General features: G+C 49.0%; 1 protein-coding gene across 2 annotated transcripts in view; it reads right to left on the minus strand.

The window, feature by feature from the left end:
• RMND1 (required for meiotic nuclear division 1 homolog) overlaps positions 1-25,038 on the minus strand; it is a 485,798-nt gene that overhangs the window by 50,715 nt on the left and 410,045 nt on the right. For both annotated transcript variants that reach the window (XM_085652595.1, XM_085652596.1), the window contains exon 11: positions 21,509-21,629. In XM_085652595.1, coding sequence (XP_085508721.1) covers positions 21,509-21,629 — 121 coding nt within the window. The remainder of the gene's footprint in view (positions 1-21,508; positions 21,630-25,038) is intronic.

Genomic DNA, 25,038 nt, shown 5'->3' on the forward strand with positions numbered 1-25,038 from the left:
GCACATGTATTTTATACAGGAATAACGTTGGTTCAATAAATATATTGAAAACTTCCCACTGTTTATTCTTTGTATATTTCTCTGAGCCCAAGTTAACACGATTGACTGAGCAAAAGGTTTCTGATTGGTTTCTATGATCCGTGAGGGGTCAGGGTAGTTATGCTCAGTGGTTGCCAGAAACCATTCACTCCCTGGTAAGGTTAGGGGAGCTTATGGTGGCACTGTTAGCTAGATAGTCTCTAGACCAACATATCCTGCGGGGGTGCCTGGAATCAGTCTAGGCACCTGTTAGAAGGGCGACCTCCGGGGAGTTAGATGGTGTCGGACTGATCACCCCGAGAGGCACCGTTCCGCGTAGGAAGTAGCCGAGCGCCGCCGAGAAACCTCCTGGGCGAGGTCCTTCTCCTAGGATCGTACAGCCAAGTAATCCCCCCCCACCACAAAGGGACACAACAAGGGTATCAAATCTTACAAGTCTTTATCGGTTGCAAAAGGCAGGTTTCTGTGGCAATATTTACAGGCGGATCGAGGGATCCCAAAGAGTCTCGGGGTCGTTCAGGGACGGGGTAGCGGGTCAGTCTCAGTACCAGCCTGGTACGGGAACACCCTGCGCTCAGCTCTCAATCTTTGAGCTGGGGGGGGTTCCGGGAGCCGGGACGTCGTCCGCAGGGCTCGGAGGGTTGCCTCGATGAGGTCGAGCCGCGACGAGGTCAGCAGGGCTCCGATGGTTACTTCTGCGAGGTCGAGCCGCGACGAGGTCAGCAGGGCTCCGATGGTTACTTCTGCGAGGTCTAGCCGCGACGAGGTCAGCAGGGCTCCGATGGTTACTTCTTCGAGGTCGAGCCGCGACGAGGTCAGCAGGGCTCGAGTTCCAAGTTCCAGGCAATGAGTCTCTCTCCGTAGGGTCAGCCGCGATCCGATCAGCAGGGCTCTCGACTCCAGGATACAACTCCTGTCCTGGTTGTGGGTTGTCCCAGATATATGGCTGGAGCCCTTTGATGTCCGGACCCTCGCGCCGGGGGGGCCGGAGGGGCCGGGATGAGAGCGTCCAGACACCCAGCGGGGGGTGGAGCCATCGCCCAGGGAGGCCGGAGGACGATCGGACCCAAGCATCGGGGGCCGGCAGGAGGCCCCATCAAAACTCCCCTCCTCCGGGATCTGTGGAGTGGCCACTCGACCCCCTTGGGTCGGGTCTTGGCGCCTCGATGTCGGGGCTTCGCGGGGACCGAGGCCCGGGCGGGCCACGTCGCGAAGGCTGATGCGGGTAGCGGGGTACAATCTCGGGGGGCTTCGAAGGGTTGGGGTTCCCCCCGTTTGGTCTGGTAGGAGGGTTCGGGACCACGCCACGAGGCCGGGTCCAACAGGCGTCCCCCCCAGCAGAAGGCAGGGAGAGTCTCCCATCTTCTTGGGTGTTCTCCTCACCGAGGCGGAAGAAGCGAGATAGGCCGTCGGCGTTGGCGTGGTCGTTGCCGGGCCGATGGTCTACAGTGAAGTTCATCCCCTGCAGAGAGATGGACCATCGCAACAACTTCGGGTTCTCGCCTCTCATCTGCATTAACCACCGCAAGGGCCGGTGGTCGGTTTGGACCCGGAAGTGGGTGCCGAAGAGGTAGGGCCGGAGCTTCTTGAGGGCCCACACCACGGCGAAGGCCTCCCGTTCAATGGTGCTCCATCTTTGCTCCCGGGGCAGCAGGCGCCGGCTGATGAAGGCCACCGGCTGGTCGATCCCCTCAGAGTTCACTTGGGACAAGACAGACCCGACTCCGTATTCCGAGGCATCAGTCTGTACCACAAACTCTTTGCTGTAGTCGGGAGCTTGTAGCACGGGGGCGGTACACATTGCTGTCTTGAGGGTCTCGAAGGCCGCCTGACAGAGGGGCGTCCAGTGCACCTTCTTTGGTTGTTTCTTTGAGGTGAGCTCCGTGAGGGGGCCCACAATGCTTCCGTAGTTCTTAATGAATCGCCGGTAATAGTCCGTGAGTCCCAGGAAGGCCCTTACAGCGGTTTGGGTGGCTGGGGGCTCCCAGGCGATGATGGCGTCGATCTTTGGCTGGATGGGAGCCACATGGCCGCTCCCCACTTGATGTCCCAGATAGGTTACGGATCCTTGGCCTATCTGACATTTGCTGGCTTTTATTGTGAGCCCGGCCCTTTGGAGGGCGGTCAGAACCTCCCAGAGGTGCCTCAGGTGTTCGGCCCAGTGGCTGCTGAACACCGCAATATCGTCCAGGTAGGCGGCGCTGAACGCTTCTAGGCCGACCAGTACTTTGTTCACTAGTCTTTGGAAGGTCGCCGGGGCATTCTTCATGCCGAAGGGCATCACTCGGAAGTGGTAGTGGCCATCGGGGGTGGAGAAAGCAGAACGCTCTTGGGCGCCCGGGGTGAGCCTGATCTGCCAGTATCCGGCGGTGAGGTCAAAGGTGCTATGGTAGCGGGCTGCTCCTAGGCGGTCGATTAGTTCATCTGCCCGAGGGATGGGATGGGCATCGGTTTTGGTGACGGCATTTAATCCCCGATAGTCCACGCAAAACCGGAGCTCCGGGGTGGTGTCCGGGGCGGCCGCTTTCGGCACCAGGACCACAGGGCTGGCCCAGGGACTGTCGGAGGGCTCGATGACCCCCAGGGCCAACATCTTGGAGACCTCGGCGTGGATGCAGGCCCGCACCCGGTCGGGGACTCGGTAGGCTCGGTGTCGCACGGGGGGACTGTCCCCGGTGTCGACGTCGTGGACGCACCATCGGGTGACTCCGGGAGTGAGGGAGAAGAGAGCAGCAAAGTGATGCAGCAGTCCTTGACACTCTTGGCGCTGCTCCGCAGTCAGGGTGGCGGAGAGGATGACTCCCTCTACGGAGCCGTCCTTTTCGGAGGTTCTCAGGAGGTCGGGTAGGGGCTCGGAGTCGTCCTCGACCCCATCGTCCGTAGCCATCAGCAGGCTAAGCTCCGTTCGGGCAAAGTGGGGTTTGAGCCTGTTGGCGTGGAGAACCCGGAGGGGGTTCCTCGGGGACTCCATGTCGACCAGGTAGGTGACTGGGCTCTTTTTCTCTACCACCTTGAAGGGCCCGGTCCATTTGTCCTGGAGAGCGCAAGGGCCTGGCTTGAACTCAATGGAGGAGGCGTTCTGGTCATACCAGCGTTTCATTTCCTCCTGGCTGGCCTCGAGGTTGGCTTCGGCCAGTTCCCTGAATTTCCGGGTTTGATTTCGCAGGGTCAGGAGGTACCGGTAGACGTCGGGCGGAGCATCCTGGACGGTAGTCTCCCAGCCTTCTTTGACCAGGCTGAGGGGGCCCCGGACAGGGTGTCCGTACAAGAGTTCGAAGGGGCTGAACCCCAGAGACTTCTGCGGGACCTCCCGATAGGCAAACAGGAGGCAGGGCAGCAGGACGTCCCATTTGCGTCTGAGGGGCTCCTCCAGGCCCTTGATCATTCCTTTCAGTGTCCGGTTAAATCATTCGACTAGTCGGCTCCCCTGGGGGTGGTACGGGGTGGTGAACTTGTAGGTGACCCCGCATTGTTGCCACAGGGACCGCATATATTTTGAGATGAAGTTCGTGCCTCGGTCGCTCACGACCTCCCGTGGGGAACCCACTCTGGAGAAGATTCCCATTAAGGCCCGGCCCACTACGGGGGCCGTCACTGTTCGGAGAGGGATGGCCTCAGGGTATCGGGTGGCGTGATCGACCAGGACGAGGATGAAGCGATGTCCTTGGGAGGTTCGGGGGTCCAGGTGCCCCACGATGTCGATCCCCACCCGCTCGAACGGGGTGTTTACTATTGGAAAGGGCTGGAGCGGGGCTTTGACTTTTCCCCCACTCTTCCCGCTGGCTTGGCAGGTCGGGCAGGTGCGGCAATGGTTGTCCACGTCCTTCCACATTCGGGGCCAGTAGAAGTGGGTCACCAGGCGGCTGTAGGTTTTGTCTTGCCCCAGGTGTCCGGCGAGGGGCACATCATGCGCCAGATTGAGGAGGAAGTCTCGGAGCGGGACCACTAGCACCCGGCTGGCTCCCAGTTCTGCGGTCTTCTGCTCGCTGTAGAGGAGGTCGCTGTCCCAATAGACCCAGTGGGTCCCCGTTTGTTCTCCGGTGGCCTGGGCGGCTGCTTGCTGTCGGGTCCCTTCGAGGGAGGGGCAGGTTTTCTGTTCTTGGCGGAACTGCTCCCTGGTGGGGCCACCTTCTTGGCGCCATTGGGCGAGTTCGGGTAGGTCGCCGAGCGCGGCAACCTCGTCCGGGGGGACTTCTGGCGGCCCGGACTGAGCGTCGGCTTCTTCTTCAACGGAGGGGGTGGCGGTTCGGGCCACTCCGGCTCTTCGGGGGGAGCAGGTGTGCTCGGCTGGATGGCCCGGGCGGTCGTGGACCGCGTGGTTGCGCAAACCCACTCGGGCAGTCCCAGCATTCCCAGATGCTCACGGCGCTCAACGTGGGCCCAGGGGGAGCTTTCCAGGTCGTTCCCCAGGAGGCAGTCTACGGGGGCGTCATCGCGGACGGTCACCTTCAGCATGCCCGACACTCCCCCCCACTCGAAGGGAATGCGGGCCATCTGGCACAAGCTCTCGGTGTTGTCTGCCGACCGGACGGGACACAGTACATTACGCATGATCTGTTCGGGGGTCACCAAGTGGCAGCGGACGGCTGTCACGCTGGCTCCGGTGTCGCGGAGGGCTTCGGCCCGGCGTCCATTAATGGTGACCCACTGTTGATACTTCTTTGTGTTGCTCGGGATGGGAGCCCGGGGCACCATTTCCCGGCTGCCCAGGCATACCAAAGTCATGGCGGCGGGTTCCCATTCGGTGGGCTCTGCGTCGTCGTTCTCTTCATCCTCTCCCCCTTCTCCCAGGGCCGCGGCCGCCAACTGGCGGGGGGGGGTGGCCCGGTGGTCCCGGCTCGTCGGTTCACGGGGCATGTCGGGTCACTGGCATAGTGCCCTGGCTGTTGGCAGTTGTAGCACGTTACCGTCGGTCGAGGCCCTGGTCGGGCTAGGGGGGGCCCTCTTCGGGCGAGGGACGGGGAAGTGCGGTTCGGGGGCGGTTCCCGGGGAGGACTCCGGGGCGGCCCTGCTGGAAAGTCTCTGTTCCGGTTCGATCCCCCTCCTCCGCCGCGCTGGCGGGGGGGCCCCGGGTTGTTCCGTTGGTACTCCCCCATCGAGTTCCAAGGGACCCGGGTGTTCACCCATCGATCGGCCTCGGCGGCGAGCTTCCGCGGCTCGGTCAGCTTGCTGTCGAGGAGGTGCTGTCTCAGCTCGATAAAGCAGTTGTTGGAGAGGTGCTCCCATACAATGAGGTCGAACAGCTGTTCGTATGAGGTGACTTTGCTGCCCTTGATCCACCCTTCCAGGGCTCTGCTGAAAAAGTCTACGTATTCCACCCAGGTGGTACCGGGGAGCTTCCTGCAGTCCCGGAAGCGCTGGCGGTACATCTCTGAGGTGAGACCATAGCGGGTGAGCAGGGCCTCCTTCATATGGTCATAAGAGGTCATCACTGCGTCTGGGAGCTGTAGCAGGGTGTCTCTGCCTTCGCTGAGGAACCGTCCCCATAGGCCGGCACCCCAATCTTTCCAGGGTACCCGATGGGTGGTCATGGCTACCTCGTTGGCCTTGAAGCATTGTTGGATGTCGTCGTTCTTGTAGTACTCTTTGACGACATCCTTGGGGATATGTACTTTCGCCTCGGCCGTCGGAGGGTTGTCCCGGTTTCCGGGGGGCGCCGGTCTCTCTATTTTGGGACTTAATTTCAAGTTCTTTAAGGCCCCGCTCATGCTCGAGGGTTAGCCTCCTCTCTTCCAGTTCTCGGTGCCGCTTTTTCTCCTCTATTTCTTCTTGCAACCGCAGTTGCTCTAGGGCCAATTTCTTTTCTGCTAGTAGGAGTTCGCCGTCCATCGCACCGCTGGCCACCAATGTTAGAAGGGCGACCTCCGGGGAGTTAGATGGTGTCGGACTGATCACCCCGAGAGGCACCGTTCCGCGTAGGAAGTAGCCGAGCGCCGCCGAGAAGCCTCCTGGGCGAGGTCCTTCTCCTAGGATTGTACAGCCAAGTAATCCCCCCCACCACAAAGGGACACAACAAGGGTATCAAATCTTACAAGTCTTTATCGGTTGCAAAAGGCAGGTTTCTGTGGCAATATTTACAGGTGGATCGAGGGATCCCAAAGAGTCTCGGGGTCGTTCAGGGACGGGGTAGCGGGACAGTCTCAGTACCAGCCTGGTACGGGAACACCCTGCGCTCAGCTCTCAATCCTCGAGCTGGGGGGGTTCCGGGAGCCGGGACGTCGTCCGCAGGGCTCGGAGGGTTGTCTCGATGAGGTCGAGCCGCGACGAGGTCAGCAGGGCTCCGATGGTTACTTCTGCGAGGTCGAGCCGCGACGAGGTCAGCAGGGCTCCGATGGTTACTTCTGCGAGGTCTAGCCGCGACGAGGTCAGCAGGGCTCCGATGGTTACTTCTTCGAGGTCGAGCCGCGACGAGGTCAGCAGGGCTCGAGTTCCAAGTTCCAGGCAATGAGTCTCTCTCCGTAGGGTCAGCCACGATCCGATCAGCAGGGCTCTCGACTCCAGGATACAACTTCTGTCCTGGTTGTGGGTTGTCCCAGATATATGGCTGGAGCCCTTTGATGTCCGGACCCTCGCGCCGGGGGGGGCCGGGATGAGAGAGTCCAGACACCCAGCGGGGGGTGGAGCCATCGCCCAGGGAGGCCGGAGGGCGATCGGACCCAAGCATCGGGGGCCGGCAGGAGGCCCCATCGAAACTCCCCTCCTCCGGGATCTGTGGAGTGGCCACTCGACCCCCTTGGGTCGGGTCTTGGCGCCTCGATGTCGGGGCTTCGCGGGGACCTTCGCGAAGGCTGATGCGGGTAGCGGGGTACAATCTCGGGGGGCTTCGAAGGGTTGGGGTTGCCCCCGTTTGGTCTGGTAGGAGGGTTCGGGACCACGCCACGAGGCCGGGTCCAACAGCACCTCACCCAAGGTTTATGTTGTCCGTCAAACGCATAGGTCCTACGGATTAGTGGGAATTACACAACAGTTTGTTTACTTCAGACACATTTAAAAAATGTTTTAATCTTCTGCATGTATTTCACTCCATTTCTGCACTTTGTTTGCACTTTACGCCTTATCGCTGCATAGCATGACAACTTTTCCATCGTGCTCGCTTGCACTATACGTTTTTATTGCTGTACAGCAGGTTATTGCACTTCTCTATCTGAGGCCCCTTAAGATAATATGACACTTCTAGTAGCATAATTGCTCTTTTCATGGTTACCCATATTGCACTGCACGCATCAATTAGTTCGAACCAGGCACTGCCTGAGAAATACTAATGCAGAATGTAAAAGACCATTTGACTTCTTGGCCTTCTTGCATTGCAGAGTCAATTTAAGTTTATTTGCATAGTTAATCAAAACCATTGCATACCAATAAAACCTCATTAAGTACATTCAAAGTATAAAAGTGACTCTAACAGCTCTAAAAACCTTTTACGTTTTTAACATTAAACAGTATATTCTGAATTTGTGCAAAGTATTGTGCAGTTAAAATACTGTTATGAGTAAACAGAAATTAAGCAAGTGTGCAAATCCTTTGTTAGGCCTTTGTGGCGCCTATGCCTACTCAGTTCAAAGGGAAAGTACAGGTAGCTTGAGTAGACTTACGGTCTAACCCTTGTCAGGTCTTACTGATTCACTTTTCACTTGACCATGGGTCCGTAGTACAGGAGGTCCCTAGTCAATTTGCAAGTTACAGTGCAAGTGCCTTCTGCAGCCTAAAAGCTTGGATCCTCAGAGGGGTAAGAATCCGGCACAGTTCACAGCTAGAGTGCAATTACCTTGCACAGTTCAATACTTTTAGATATGTCCGACCTTGCTACTTTGATTGCCTCGTAGCAGCACATTAACATCAGTAGTTGTTAGTATGTTTTGATAGGAACAGTGTCCTTTTTGTGGTTTTGATATTGGCATATGGGGCATGGATACTGGACCTTTATTAGCTCCTGGGTCCCCCCTCTCATTTTTTGTGATAAATGAGTATGTTTTGATGACCAGAAGGATCTACAGGCTTGCTCATTCACAGACTGTTTGGGACTTTTATGCGTAGTGATGGTATTTAGGGTCACAACTTGTCTGATTTCAGAGTGCCTGAAGATACATGGTTGGAAAACTTTGCACTTAGAAAGTGCTTCTGTCTTACACCAGACCTTGCTCATTCTTTTTAGTCAATTCTTTGAAAAGCGGCTTTAAAAACGTTACCCCGCCTGCAGTCTAGGGGAACTAAAGTACCACTTAGCCAAGTAATTACTGCTTGTCTGCAGGAGCGTATTTTCAGGTTTCTAAGAATTGGTTTCAGGTGTTTTTTCCTTTGTGCCAAGGTCACTGGACATGCACAGAAAATGTGTACTATTGACTCTTGTTTATACCCACAAAGTCGATAGGTTTGATTTTGAGACTGATGTTTCCAGGAGGGGATTAGATCTTTAGTCTCCATGGTACCAAAACAAAATAACAAAGTGATGCTTCAGAAATGAGAAAAATGCGCTGAGAGATAGCCCTGGGGTCGCAAGTTGTTGTATGAATTTATCACTCTCCAATTGTGTCGTCTTCGTACGAGAGCATTTTTGTCTGTTAAATGAGATAAGATCCAAGTTGAGGCGTTTATTGCTCAATTAAATGCAGATTTCCCCATGCTTGCTGCCCAGGCTTCTTGCATGCCTAGATCCTTACATGGCCTGGTTTAGGTGATTTCCCCTGGAGACTTTTGAGTTGCTGAGTCGTTGCTCCTCAATCTCCAACCAACATAGGCTGTTAATGGAACCCCTTTCAGAAGCACGCAGTCTCAAGCACAGTTTGATGTAAGTGCTTGTGTATTAAAATACTAGATCTTTCAAGCCAAACCCTAGGCATATTAGAGGTGGTGAGGATGATTTTGGAATTTGAAACATGGATTTATTAACTTTCGTCTGGATCTTATTAAATTAAGAGTCACTGTTTCACATCCCCGCATAATTTCTGCACCATAGGTCATCATTAACCGAACAGACATTAAAGTGAGCAGATGGCTAAAAGATGGACAACTCAGTTTCTGCTTAAGTAATTTGAACCCGTACATTAGAAACTTTGTTTTTGCCTGGGTAGCAACTGGATGGTGTTTAAAAGTCTTTTAGTGATCCACCGTGTAGCCCAGATATGTGTATGTGGGGCTACCTCTACCCTTTTCCCTTCTAAAAACCAGGAGTATGTCTTAAATTTGGAGTTGACCAGCCAAACCACTTTAGTTTTATTCAGGTTTAGCTCCAACCCTTGCTCCTCCATATAATTGTTTAGGACATTGATGCTGCGTTGCAGACCTATTGGTGTTTGACTCAATAGGACAATATCATTCGCATATTGGAGGCATCCTAGTTTCTCTGAAGCCAGGATTGGCGAGTGGCCATTATCCAATTGGAGAGCATCTACTAAATCTGCAAGGTATAAATTAAACAGACTTGGTGCCAAGACGAATCCCTGTTTAAGTCCGTTCTTTGTGGAAATTTTGTTCGTGACTTGGCCCCCCGTCTCCAATTTTAACTTGCACACAGGTTTCTGTATGTAGTTCAATGATTGCCCTCAACAGACCTCTTGGAAGACCCCATTCTTCCAGTTTTAGACATAATTGTCCTCGGGGAACTCAATCAAGAGCAGACTTGATGCCTATAAAACACGCGAATAGCCATGATTTTTTATATGTAGCCATCTCGACTAAGAGAGAGAATGCTGTTAAATTTGTTAGTGTCCCCATGCCTGTTCTAAATCCTGTCTGAATTTGTGGTATAAGTTGTTTTACTTCTGCCCAAGCTTTTAAGTGATGGAGTAGACAAGACGCATAGATCTTAGCCTCAACATCTATTAAAGTAATAAGCCTGTGGTTGAGTGGTGAGGCTGGATTTCCGTTTTTCTAGATGGGATGAAAGATGTTGCCTTTCCCTGATTCTGGTATTCCATTAGTACGATAAAGATCATTGAAAAGTGGGACAAAGTAAGAGGCCCAGTAGGTTACATCTCCTATAAATAATGTATAAGGGATTCCATTCAGACCTGCTGCACCTTCAGATTATAATTTCTTTACATTTCCCATCAGCTGTTCTGTATCCACAACTGAGGTGTAGTGATCATGATTTATGGAAACCTTGTGATTATGGGAGTTCACTTGGTTGCAGTGATTTGCAGTGACTGGACTTGTCTTGCATTTGTCTTTGCCCAGCTGTCTTTCCCCCACGTCCTCTCGCGTTGACCTTGAATACATAGCGAGAACGTGAGCTTTCCAAGTTGTTGCATCAATCCCTGCATTGTACTGTCTTTCTTTTCCAGATGACAGCCCATTCACCAGGTGCCAGAATTTTGTACTATTCTAATGTTTGCGTGACATGAGGAGCTTAGTCCACAGGTCTTCTTGATAGCTTCTTTTTACTTTCCAGCAGTTTTTGTTATATTGCATTTTCAAATTTTATAACATGCTCTTATCAGGCCTCTTACCTTGGCTTAACTCCTTTGCCACTTTTCTGGTTTCTCCTATGGTTTCCGAATTTTTATTTCGGAGCTCGGTTATGCCAGAATTTCCTTCCACAACCCTCGTTTTTGTTGGTTCCATTTACACTCTTAAGCTTTTTTTTAAAATTGGAAATGTTGTCAATAGTGAGTCACTTAAAAGTACCCATGCCTTTTCTCGCTCACCTGCTTCTTTTCTTACATTTTTCTACCTTTCTGATTCACTTTTTTTGACCTCGATAGTTCCGGCACAGCGGTAGATTTCTGCCATCAGTTTCTGTATCTCCGGACCACGCGATTTTAAACGTTTTAAATAATAAGTTACTGGGGCAGAGATTAAGTTGTTCGCTGGACACGGATGTGTGATCCTGCACAAAATCCAAATGGAGTGAGGAAAATGGTTATTCTGTACAGGGAAGTATTTGAAAGTGACACGCCTAAGACAGAGCTGCTTCGCTAATAACCGTTTAATAAATTTTTTAACTTTTCCTACCACTTACAAAAAGTAATAGATGTGTGTGAGTCCTCTTTTTTATTACCGTTTAGGATCTTAAGCCCAAGTTTACCCAGCCGCTTTGTAAAACCGATTCTGCTATGGTGAGTGCCCCTTTTTGCACTGGCATTACCTAAATCTGTATTAAAATCCCCAGAGATGATTAAAATTGCGTGCTTATATTGTTTCCGTAGAGTTTTTGTTATTTTGAACAGCATTTCAATGTTTTCCCTTTTCTTTGCTTTTCTGGGGTGAATATAAACATTTATAAACAGCACAACCATACGAGTGGGGTTTGCCTTCTCGAAATCCAGCTCGATTGCTTGCATCGTGTTTACCCCAAGGTCTATTTTTTCCATGACCCAGTTGAATTTGGTGTAGCAGATCGTGGTAAGGCCCCCTTTGAGGTCTCCAAGTTTCAAGGTCTTTATCGCAGAAATATGATGCCCTACATAACCTCCAATTTGTATTGGTTCCAAACACCAGATTTCCTGCCTCACGAGGATGTCATAGTTCTGGAGAAATGACCTTGCGTCATCTTCTTGTAGTAGGTTCTCCAGGCTGTGTGTATTCCATGAGCGGAGGTTTATGCTGTTGCAGGGTTCTTGTTCTTCTTGTCAGGTCCAGGCGATGGCTTAACCATTGGGAGCCGTGGCCTGGCCTCGTTGTTGGAGGCAGAGGAGTTCAGATACACTTACTGGACCTGGTGGGACATGCTTGGAAGCTTTTCAAATGATCCCAGGTACATATGAGCTCCTGCCGCTCCCCTTAAGACTGTGCTCCCTCTTGTTTTAATAGGTAGCAATTGTCCTGGGTATCGCGTATCATGTATGAATATGGTCTTAGCTCTATCCTCCATGAATTAAAGATGGGCTGATTAACCAGTATTTGATCTACTATATCAGTTGAGGCCCAAGTTGTTAAAGTTGCATCTCTGTCACTTCTGTATAGGTGTGGTCTGAATTCCACTGACATCAAGTCTGAAGACATAATGTGTGCCAAGACCTTTATTTCTTTTTCAAGGTTTAGGACGGTTCCTCTGTTAAAGATGTCAGATGTCCCCATTGAATTGTAGTTGGGAATTAACAATAGTTTATTTGTCCGGGCGCCCCTATTGCTTGCTGAGACTTGGAATGTTCTGTCCATGTGTGTAGTTGCTGGCCCATATCCGGCTGTAGTTTTTGCACCTGCCTTGGGCCGTCAATGATGTTTCATCTTCTTGTAAGTAGGTGTTTCTACAACTTGTTCATGCAGTGGTGAGACCGTGGACTTGCTGGCCCTTGTTCTGCTAACGATAATGCTCCAGCTCAAGGGCCCATAGTGATGTTTCGTCTTGTTGTAATTGGATACTTCCCCAACTCAATCCCACAATAAGGGTTTCCTTACTCAGTGGATGGTTTTGTTTATCCTTGCTTTCAAGTGGTATAATCTGGGATTGCTCCTCAGAATTTTCCTGCGTTTTATTGTTAAAACCATCATACTGCCTGATGACATTCAAGCTGTGTCGTGACCGTTGGGCGACTGGCCTAAATAGTTTGCTGGTACACTGGTTTGCTTGCTCTGGCGACTTTTGGCTGTTGTGTTCCCATGTTTGTTCCCATATGTGTTCTCCTGCAATGTTTCTACTATTTGCATTTCCACCTTTTCTGCTCCCTCAGTATCAGAAGCCGCCAAATTTCTGTATTTCGATAATAAGCGCCATATACTGTTTTGTTGTGCCATTTCACCTTACTTACATGCTTTCCTTTGCCTTTTCTTTGGCTTTTTTGTAGTTACCTGCTCCACCTCTACTATTTCTGCCACCTCGGTTGCTTGGTTCTTCCTTTCAGCTACATAGGCAACTTGTTGTAAGGGACTTATCTCACTGTTTGACATCTGTCCCTTTACCTAAGAGGGGCTGCGCAGGCGATGATATAGGGTCTTTGGTTACTTGTGTACCTTTAGTATTTTCTGTTTCTTTTGCCTCAAATTCTAGGCCACGTTGCCTTTCAAAAGGTCTGGTTGCTTGGGACCTTACCTCCATCAAGAAGTCGTTAATGATTGTCGCCTAAAATTGCGCACTGACATGTAACTTGCTGTGTATGATTCTGGTTTGCGCTCTCCGCATCAGATCGTTGAGAGCTTGCAGCTTCTTGTCTATACCCACTATGTGGACTGCCAAGATGTTGAGAAGATCCACCTAAAGTTCCTGTTTGTCAACTTGGTGGTAGACTTTGCATCCACGGTCGACTGAAGTGCATCGCATGTTCCCACCGGTATGCCCCTTGCTGATAGTTCTGGAGTTTCCATGCCAACTGAATTAAGATATGAAGATAAAGGTCAGATTGTGGGGAGGCTGCCGTTTACTGGCCACACCAAATTGAACTCAAAGGGGTTTTGTTTTCAAAGGCAAATTTAACCTTGGCCAAAGAGCTTCTACTACAAGCCGAGAACAGGTATCCATTTGTCTCCCCCGTACCATTGCAGAGGGGCAAGAAACGGTACCAACAAATGTTTAATCTGCAATACTGGCTTCATGCATGAATGATACTATTTGAAAGTTCAATCAGTAGTTGGTCCTGTGACTCTGGGCATTCTGGTTGCCCCTGTTGATTGACTAGTAAAGACCTTGAGCTAAGATTGTCCTAGTTGCTGAAGTTTAACGAGGAGATGGACTCTGTAGGGTTGTTTCATGACCGTCCACTTGTAATATGCATAATGTGGCTGGAATAGCCTGCGTAGTACCTTGAGGCACTTCTCGACTACATCAATCAATCAATCAATCAGGGTTTTGTGGAGCACACTACTCACCCATGAGGGTCCCAAGCTGCTGAAGGAAGGGGGGGGGGGGTGTGAGCAGCTCCGTTGGGGTCATCCGAAGAGCCACGACTTAAGGGCCTTTCCCAATTGGTGCAGTGCTGGGCTTCGTCAGAGGTGAAGGGGGAGTTCGTTCCAGGTCTTGGTTGCAAGGTAGGAGAAGGTTTTCCCACCTGCTCTGGTCCTGTAAAACGAGGACAGTGGGACAGTGGCTAAGGCGAGGTCGGCTGAGTGGAGGTTTCTCTTGGTGGCGTGGAAGGAGATTCGGTCATTGAGGTATTGGGGTCCACTGTTGCAGAGGGCTTTGTAGGCATGTGTGAGCAGTTTGAAGGTTGTTCTTCTTTCGACAGGGAGCTAGTGGAGGTCGCGGAGGTGTTGAGTGATGTGGTCATGTTGTGGGATGTCGAGGAGAAGTCTTGCTGCGGCGTTCTGGACAGTCTGGAGTTTGCAGAGGAGTTTTTTGTGTACTCTGGCATAGAGAGCGTTTCCGTAGTCCAGGCTGCTGGTGATGAGTGCATGGGTGACTGTTTTCCTTGAATCAGGGGGAGAGGGGGGGATGAGGGGGTGGTCCACTTGAACGTCTTGCGAAGTATGCAGAGTGTGTTGAAGCATGCAGAGGATACAGCGTTGATATGGAGATTCATGATGAGTGAAGAGTTGAGTATGATGCTGAGGTTGCGTGCATGGTCCGTTAGGGTGGGTGGGTTTCTGAGGGCAGGGGACCATCAGGTGTTGACTCACGCAGAGGGGGTGGAACCGAGGATGGGAACTTCTGTTTTCTCCGTGATGAGCTTCAGACAGATGTTTCTCATCCAGGTCGCAATGGCTTTCATCCTTTCTTGGAAGTTGCGCCTGGTGATGTCAGGTTCCTTGGTGAGGGATAAGATGAGCTGGGTGTCATCGGCATAGGAGACCATGTTCAGTCCGTAGTTTCTGAGGATGGTTGCGAGGGGGGCCATGTAGACGTTGAAGAGTGCTGGGCTGAGGGAGGAGCCTTGGGGCACTCCACATCTGATCTCCGTCGGTTCTGAGAGGAAGGGTGGGAGTCTTTTTTATCGGTGTCCATCCTTCTCTACTGAGGGCACCATCACCTTCTTCTGCTGTGGTTACTTTGCTTCCTGGGTCTGTGTTTGGAGGTAAGCTGCTTGTTACAGGGATTGGATTCTCAGATATTGTTGATGGTAAAATGTCTGTGATTTTATATCCCGGCCTGATTTTATAAACTGCGGTTGTGGAGGGGGGATTTGTAATGTCTTCTAGACATATAATACTGACTCCTGCTCTGGAGATCTTTTCCTGGTTCTCTTTGATGACTTGTTCCTACCCTGTGCCGGCACCCCCCTTGCTTTTACAGACCACATTGTTACTCCCTATGACTTACTGATTTCACGATTTCTGATGCCTGAGAAACTCCTCAATGAGAGTGTTTTCGCTGCTGATCTGATGGTTATATGTTGTTTAAGATTTCTAATACATTTTACACAGCCTTCTATGCCTTCTGTGCCGTTGCCTTGCAGGACCTGAACAGCTTACGGTAATGCTTTGGTTGATCCTGACCTGGGGCCACCTTCTTCCCAAAGGTCACCTTTTAGCTTGTTTGGCTAGGTGACAGTGTGACGTATTCAGGGAGGCAGGAGCACCCCATGATGTCTTCCACCAGCAATACATGATTGATGCACTACTCCTTCCCGGTTTTCTGTGCCACTTATCAGTGGGACCGAGGCCTTTGAGTGGATTCTGGGTGTACATCTGGGTGACTTTCTGGGTAATTTCCTGTAGCCTCAAGATGCCTAAGTGAGCACTGCCGTTTGAATGCTGCTCTTAGGCCAGGGTGGGACTGCCTGGCTACTGCAGTGGGAAAGCAGAACTCCACGCATGCACAAGCCGCACAGGTCTAACGCAAGGTGCGCTTCCTTGCGTTGCAGGAAGACTGCGGACTATTGCTGTCATGCCACATGGAAACCGGCTCCCGATACCTCCTTGTGTCTCTCCCAGTGCCTCTCTTTGCTTTGCCAACCTGACTCTGGCTCACGCTTTCGCTGCTACAAGACAGACCTGTGCACAACCACGCCGCTCCACACTGCTCCGAACTGCCCCAACTTGGCTGCGGCTTAGGGGTTTCTTTACATCTTTTGTAAGGCACCCTGAGGGTTTTACTGGGTACGACAGGCTCCTCAAGTCCCCATTCCCCCTTGCTCACTGTAATTTTGCTGTCTGTTTTAATTCTTTATTGCTTCTTTTTTCTGCCTTGCCTTGGCACTCATTGGCGCACCACCGCATCGAGCTTTGATTGCCTCAGTCACGCTCTGCAGAGCCAGGCTTTGGCTCAGATTCTAGGGGTTTAGACTAGCAATGCAGTACGCTTGGGCAGGAGCAGGGCCGAGCAGTGAGGGCGGGTGCCATGCCAAGCAGCAAAAGAGGCGCTTAAATGCCTACAACCTTGCTGTGCTTGCTTTCGGTGCCCCCGTTCACCTCACAGGTCCACAGATCACCCCAAAAGGGCATAGACGTGCGAGGAGTGTCAACCCCCACAATGCAGCTCAGTGACTCCCCAGCTGTTCATCGCAGCTGTGTTCTCTGGGCCCAAAGCGACCCTGACGACTACTGGCGACCCCCCTGCTGGTCCCAACGCTCTGTCCTCCGCTGCCGGTATCCTGTGCCCCGCCTCTTAGCTCCTCAATCAACAATCAACACTGACTTAACTTCATTGCCAAGACTTTATTTCTGAAGTCTGCATATGTGGTACCTAGTACGTCATTAATTTGCTCGAACTTGGAGCTAATACAGCAGTTTGCCTTCTGACTTCTTGAGGCCCAATTCTGAACATTTAGAGATGTGCTTGTGTATAGCAAAATCTATACCCTACGCGGCCTTTGTTGTTCTATACTCTCTGGTTCATGTCATGTAATGGGTTTAATTAAGTATGATTGTTAAAAACGCACCTATCTCCACTACATCTATGGAGGCTCAGGAACCCGGGGCCTGTTGCTCGCCACACAGAGATCGATTGAGGCATGGAAAGGGGTGGAGAGACAAATGCAATGGGACAAAAAGATGACAAGGGCAACACCACTCTGGGACGGTAAGAGACTGCCCAAAATATCCGGACTGCGGGGCTTCAAGTAATGGGACATTGTTGGGATCTCTACCGTGAACAACATCTTACAAAGTGGTGACCTAATCCCCTTCTCGACACTTCTAGATGAATACCAACTCATGCATTCACAAAAGTATAAACACCTGCAGTTGCAACATGCTAGGAGAGCTGAAAAAGTAGATACAGCAGACATCCCCGAATATGCGCCACTCGAGGGTAGGAGATACCTTCCAAAGCAGTCTCATGGACATACAAAACTTTAATCAATAATATTCCCGATAAACTGAAGTCCCTACAGTCCAAATAGGAAGACACTATGGGTCCATTAGAAGACATTGACTGGGAAGGGGTCTTGATGCACCCAAGAGAAGTGACAATTATGCTACGACTAAGACTAATACAATAGAAAATCCTCCATAGGGTCTACTTTGATAGGGCCCGACTGCACATCATGGGGAGAGCAGAGTCACCCAATTTCCTACGCTGCAACACAGAACGGGGTACTTATATACACACACTATGGGAGGGTCAATGTGTTCAGAGCTACTGGGCCCAGATAGTAAAACAAATGAATGACATACTAGAGGTGCAGGTTACCATGGACCTTTGAGTACATACTGCTTGGAATCTCCACGGAAGTTGATTTCCCCAGGTACAAACTCTTACTTTGCAACCTAGGGCTGATAGTTGCCAAAAGGGACATTGCCAGAAAATGGGGAGCGTCAGACGTGCCCACACTAAAGGAGTGTTAGTATGGAGAGCTAGTGTGGACTTATATATGGGAGAGGAGAAGACAACATATGCGGCTGGGGGCTGCCCCAAAAAGTTTATTAAGATATGGGCATCTTGGCTGAGTTTCTATGGCCTAGAAATAGAAGGGGCAGGAATCAACAACACGCACCCACTCACACAAGAATTTAATACAATCCATGAGCCCCATTCCTCCATACATGTATTTTAACAGGAAGGGAGTACCGCTAGAGGGGGGTTTGAGAGGGGAAGGGGAAGCGATTTCTGGAACGTACTAATGTATCCCTGCCTCCTTGGAAAGATTACTGAATGTACCAATGCAAAATGGACTGTGCACAATGACTCTCTTACTAATGTAATGGCTGACGTTTTCTTTTGTTGGTTGAAAATAAAAATATATATATTTAAATTATGAATGTTAAATAAATAAGCTAAAAGCTCACTTAAACCCGATTCCCACACATTGCCATTTGCGTACAATATAAGGGTGATTTTAATGTTCATTTGTGTTCTAAATGTGTTATGGTTGATATGGAGGGGCCAGGCAGTGTGTCACCCCCTCATTTAGAACACACACGGAATGGTCGAGCACTTGAAAATGTATTGCTGCTAAATGAGTTATTCGAATCTGAATTTTCTGATACTACCACACGGGTTGCCACTTACACGGGCAGGGCTAGCGACTCGATTATTGACTTTATCTTTATTTCGAGATTCTTTCTTAATTATGTGATTACTTATAATGCTATTGATATGCCCATGAGTGATCACAACCCTGTCGGACTGGTGCTAACAAATAGTGCCTTACTGTCAAAATTGGTTGTCCTCCAGCAGACTATTTTGCCTTTAAAAGTAAAGGATCAGGGGAGAAGACTCAAATGGGAGGCGGTTGTACCAGAAATTTTTTTTGTAACTTTATCTAATTCAGTCGCAGATGAGTTAAGGGTGTGTGCTACTCCTCTAGCCGGGCACAATGATGTTATATCTTCATTTGAAGGTATTTGCAGGTTTGTGTCTAGCAGTCTTCTAGCCAAAGGGCAGGGGGACAAACAATATCAGGCAAAAGGCTGGTTTGATAAAAACTGTAGTAAAGCCCATAACCGCCTCAAAAAAGCCCTTAGTGCCCGCCCAAGGAACAAGGAGCTTGTGGCACGACTGAGGAAGGATTATAATACGGTCATTTCTCTACGTAAAAAAGAATTAAAAAGTAAAGCTTGGGAGGACCTAAGGGACAAAGCTACCCTAAAAAATAGTGCTGAATTCTGGACAATAATAAATTCTCCATTTCTTACAGGCGCCCAAAACTCAGTACAGGAATTAAACATCTCAGAAGTTGAGTGGCTGTCTCACTTTGAAAAAATATATGACAGCCACAAAGAGCTGGACCCTTTTATAATTCCTGTAACCGGTAGTCCAATGGAACCTGTGAGTTTTGAAACCTGTGAGGTACTTAGAGCCATAGAGGAGACAGCTGGGCGTAAGGCACCCGGCCCAGATGGAGTACCTGCAGATATGTACAGGGCAAATCCACTGTTTTGGGCAAATATCTTAACTAGAGTTTTTAACGCCGCCGCAATAGTGGGTTTCCCCGAGTCTTGGTCCCTCGCTACAATCGTCCCTATTTTTAAAAAAGGGCAGAGAGGAGACCCAAAATGTTATCGACCCATATCGCTTCTGGACTCCTCGGTCAAAATTTTAGGCAAGGTTGTCTTGGCGAGGATTTCCGCGTGGGCCAGGGGAAATAACATCTTATCCGAGGCTCAATTTGGCTTTAGGTCAGGGAGGAGTACTGAGGACCAATGCCTCAACCTCCACCTTATATTGTCCAAATACACTAAAGCAAAAGGGGGCAGCTTAGTCCTGGGTTTTATGGATCTGTCCACAGCTTTTGATCTTGTTAATAGATCAAAACTGTGGGCAATGTTGTTGGAGATGGGCCTCGATAGCTCCCTGGTGCACTTTCTAGCGGAGCTTCACAAAGATCTGAGGGCCCGCATTAGAATGACCACCGATGGAAAGTGCACCGAGAGCTTTAGATCCACGAGAGGGGTTCGCCAGGGGTGTATCCTGGCTCCAATGTTGTTCACGATCTATGTGAACTCTTTGGAGGGTTACCTAACGTCTGCTACAAAAGATTTTCCGTGCATGGGGGGTGCACCAATCCCGGTGCTCCTCTACGCAGATGACGCGGTACTCATAGCTAGGACCCCAGTTGCCCTACAAAAGTTATTAGACGCCTTTTGTAATTTTATGAGTAGTCTCGATCTGGTGATTAATAAAAGTAAATCACATACCATGTCTGTCGGACGTGGCATGCGTAAAGAAAAATCCTTTTTCTGTGACGGAGAGGTGATTACTAGTGTTAAGGTCTTCACCTACTTGGGTGTGATCTTTGATCAGAGGGGATCTTGGACACCGCAGGTTACATCCAAAATTAATGCGGTAAGAAGTTCGTACGGTGCAATTTTGGGTTTTGCAAAGAGATTGGGGGGGAAACCTATGGAGGCCATTATGGCCATCTATAAAGCCAAGACAATTGCTATTGCTAGATATGGTGCAGCTGTCTGGGGTTACGTTAACGTCATAGATATCCAGACAGAGGAAAATAAATTTTTTCGCTCATTGCTGGGGTTACCCCAGTCAACTGCTACCTTCTCAGTACACTTAGAGCTGGGAATGGGTTACATTTTAGACATTTTAAATCTAGCTCCACTTTTGATGTGGATAAAGCTTTGGCTTAACCCAAACCTTAGCCTAAATCACCGGATCATCAAAGATTGCCTTCAACTTGATCACAGAAGGGATATTCAGTGGCTGTCATACATCGAAACTATGACAGCTCTTTTGGGTCGCCCTGAAATTTTTAGTTGCCCTGAAGCCTTATGTAGAGCTGACTTACAATGGGTGAAAATAAATTTTCTGAGAATTCGCACGGCTGAGCGTGAAGCCCTCGATTTATGCAAACCCTCTGTGAGGGCTCACGTTCTGATATCCCCATCTTGTGTGCTGGCCCCTTATTTAACCATGGTAATTAATCCTTTCCATAGATGGCTTTTATCCAAATTTCGGTTTAACCAAATTTATACAGTGCTGTGGGATGTGAAAGACTGGTGCAAGCTGGAGGAATCGGCCCCATGCAAATGTGATGGTTTCTCTATTCAGGAGAACGCCCACTTTTTGTTTTTTTGTTCCTTCTATCATGAACCGCGTATAAAATACCTAAAATCTATTCTGAAGGACTTGGGATTTATCCAGTATAAGCCTGCACTGTTTTATTTACAAATGTTGCTCTCTCCTCTTATTATGTATTGCACTGCTAGTTTTTTAGCCGCATCTGTGCGATGCAAGAGAACAAGGCTTAGTTTGGAAGAACAATAGGAATTTGGACCCAGCTATATCGCCCAGTCGAGTGCTTTTTAATCTATTTTATGTATCTATCGCCCTTTTAATCTGCTTTTTAACCTATAAACTGTTTAATATTGTATTAAATTTATCAATTGTTTTATAGATGAACTTTTGATATTTGCTGTAGTATGCTTTTATGATTTTAATTAATCGAATAAAGTGGAATTTGACTTGCGTACAATATAATTTTGTCAGTGAAGTGCCCGTGTGGATATAGTGGCCATTTGGGTTGAGGGTGTGCGGTCTTTAAATGACAGTGGGTTACCACATAATGTTTATCTAGGGAGATGTACTGATATTGATTTGAATCACCTTTTAAACTCTTAAGCAAAAACTGAACTTTGAAAACATTTTTAAGAGAAAAACTTAGCTTTTGTGCACTTTACAGGAACCATCTTGCTTTCAGTTAAGGTATATTTGAAAAACATTTGAAAAGAGTACATTTGATCTTGAATAATGCGAAAGCCTCACCTTTACCCGGCGACTGATGCTAAGAAATTGACAAGTTTTGTCATAAAGCTGCTCCAGGTTCTCTCGATCCCAGTAAAAATCAGGGGTGATCAGCAAGTCAGAGCTTAGATTTATACGGTGCCTAAGGAAATAATGTATTTCAAATATTTTAATTCATTTAAACAAGTGGCAAAACGTTTGAAGACACAAAAAATAATGTATGTGACATTTTGAAAGTCAAAATAGTGTTTACAAGACTTGTACTGCTCTATCACCCTCCACGAGTTATTTCCTTTACACATATTATAAATCGAACAATAAAAACTAAAATGAAATGATTCTTTGATTGTTCACTCTGGCTTGACAGCACAGCTGTCTACAACACATACGGTTACCAACTGTTCAAAATATACGCACAGTGGGCTTTGACTTCATGCAGTGTGTATTACTCTCTCACCTCATGCTACTGGCTGTTTGGTGCATCATTCCATTTTCTAGGAAATACTTTCACTGGAATGAATGATGAACTATTACACATGGAAAGTACATTAAATCACACCGTTTCTCGCATTCAGTTCTTTCTCTCCCAAATGTATTCTATTAAAAATATATACTTTTTATCTCTTTTTTTGCCAGCATTGTCAAAGTCACTGGGGGAAGGCTTTAATGTGATTAACAGCATTTGTGCCGTCACCAGCAAGAATCAAGACAAAACTCTGGAGACTAGTGCGAGGCCACCCATCAGATGGATGACAGAAGGAGGTGACTGTAGGTGCCACAAGATTGCTGTTCCAGCAAGAAGAGGCACAGCATCTTAGGCCCTCAGACTCAAGAGGGCAAATTACATGTTTTAGAAGGCTCACTGTGGCCCGTGAGAAAAGACACAATCTCTGAAATGTCTGGGAGACTGTGGGGTGAACTGGGTAGCATAGAAGGAGATCCCAGAAGGATCACATCACAAGATATTTTAGGAGCTATATACATTTTAAATTTCAAGGTCACAAAGTGATCTTATTAAAGGACTGCTCTTGGAGAAACCCTACAATGTAATGGCCGTGAAAGAGGGATGGGATATTCCACAGTATCCCAGAGTCCCTCGGTCACTTCTAGTGGGGCTAGTCATTCCAGATGAGAATTTCAGATTTTACCACACTAGTCCCCATATGACAAAGTCTAAGTTTGGCCTTAAGAGTCCACTTCCGTAGCCCTATGTGCTATGTTTGTGCAAGTTCCCGGTGGCCTGGCATCCTTAAACAGTCTTACCAGGCTTGATGGTAGCTGGCAATTGAGGGAAGACAGGGATGCGCCTTAGTGGGCTCTGGTCTCCTGATGCTGAGGATCTGTTCTTTCTACAATGATGTGTCGGGCTTCCTCAGTCTTCGGATGTCCTGATTCAGTGTTGGACATCTTTTTCACTAAAATATGCCTCACAAAGGTTCCAAGGTCTAAGCCTTCCCCTCTATCAAGATTCCTTGGTCCCACATTCCCAGATTTATCAGACTCACCATCTTGCTTTACAAAGAACCGAAGTCCCAGGTTCCATTGAGCCCAGGCCCTTGGAAACAAACAGACCTTTGATGTGCACAGAGGATACCCTGATCGCCTTCCTCCAGTAGGTGTGTTCCCACCCCAGCCCTCGTGGCAACAGCAATCCCAAGCACCAGGATACCCTCACGGGGTGATAGTGCACTTTACAAATACACAACATCCTGTCTTGGGGTTTCAGTTCTCACCTCCACTAGCCTTTAACTGTCCTGCATTTCCAAAATGGAACTCATAGGCATCCAGATTATGTACCGTGCACAGGCACACATACATCCCAGCACACAGACGCAAGTATCACATGCTGCCAGGCGCTCCACACAGACGCCATGTAGGCCAAGCATGAGCTAAGTACACAGCAGTGGAACTTGATATGAGGGGGCTGGGAGGCACCCATGCAGTGGCACACGTAAAAGGGCTATTTATGCTACTGATTCTTACTAAACACAAATCAGGTATGCTGCCACCACTGCACTTCTGTCACTCAACTCCTGGCAATGGCAGTAGCCCTCTATCACTAAGCGGGTAGCACTCAATGCACCCCTCCTGGTCTAACAAGACCGCATTACAGTGCGACAGGACAAGATCATGCACAAACGCATGATCCATGTCCGCCCATGACCAAAAATCAGTGCCATGGATCAAATATCCATGCAGCTGGGTCACACAGGGCAGGGGTTCGGATCAGTCACAATGCAGGGAACTTTTGTGTCCCAACAATCTTCAAGCATGTATTCTATTTGAGTAAGAATAGCAAAATGGATGCTCAATTGCCAGAAGGCGGAATGGGAGGAGACAGGTTTTTAAATATTGAGTGAGTACTGTAATCGTAACAGGTTCCACTGTATTTATGTGCAAATGAAAAATATGAAAAGTGTAACAAAAAAGCTACCCGACTATTAGGTTAATGGGCCAGATGTATGACACTATTTTGCATGCGCAAACGGGTTTGCGACCCGTTTGTGCATGCGAAATATCACAGGGCCATATACAATTCCTAAATAGTGAGTCGCAATGTATTTGCGACTCACTATTTAGGAATTGAGAGTCACTATTAGCGACCCCAAAGCCATGTATGAAGGTTTTGCGACCGCAATTGCGGTAGCAAAACCCTCACAAATGACCACCCTCTTCAAGCGGGTGGTAATGCACTTGCCAAAGAGAAGGGCTCCTCAGGGGACCCCTTCCCCTTGGCAAATGCAGGGGAAAATATTTTTGAGGGCAGGCAGTGGTCCCAGGGACCACTGCCTGCCCTTACAAAATGAAACGAAAGCGTTTCATTTTTTTTTTCAAATGCATCCAGTTTACCTTTAAGGAAAATGGGCTGCATTAATAAAAAAAAAACTGCTTTATTGAAAAGCCGTCTCAGACATGGTGGTCTGCTGAGCCCAGCAGGCCACCATCCCTGGGAGGGCCAGCCATTCCCAATGGGGTTGCAAATTGCGAGTGGCTCATTTATATTCATGAGCCTAGCATTTTAGGACCCCATTGGGAATCGCAATCAGTGTCTCTGACATTGTAGTACATTGTAAATTGTGCCTCGCAATTTGCGACTCGCAAGCGAGTGCAAATTGCGAGGTGCAGTTTACAAGGGTCATACATCTGGCCCAATATTTTTCTCAAGATGAGCCCAGCAAGTTCCTGAGCGGGTAGGGCTTGGGAGTCCAAAATGCATTCCAATCCATATTCTCTGCACCAGGAATGCTCTCTGCACCGTGGTCACAATTGAAGGGTCACTGGGAAAAGCTAGTATTGATAGGGGTCAGGATCCATCGCTCTCTGCAGTGGTGGAACAGTAATAAACTGTTTTGAGGTAAGACCTTGGCAAAGCCAGTTCTGCAGGTGACGACCACCACCACAAAAATTCCTCCCGGGTGGTGGGGGGAGTGACAACATATCTCAACAACATGACAGTCCAGGGTTTGTGGCCGCCTCATCAACTTGGTCTCCATATCAACCATTTGGACCTTTTAGCCATACATATAGCTCTAAAAGCATAGCTCCAAAAC

This window comes from Triturus cristatus, chromosome 4_1 (genome assembly GCF_964204655.1).
Source record: "Triturus cristatus chromosome 4_1, aTriCri1.1, whole genome shotgun sequence".
NCBI lineage: Eukaryota > Metazoa > Chordata > Amphibia > Caudata > Salamandridae > Triturus > Triturus cristatus.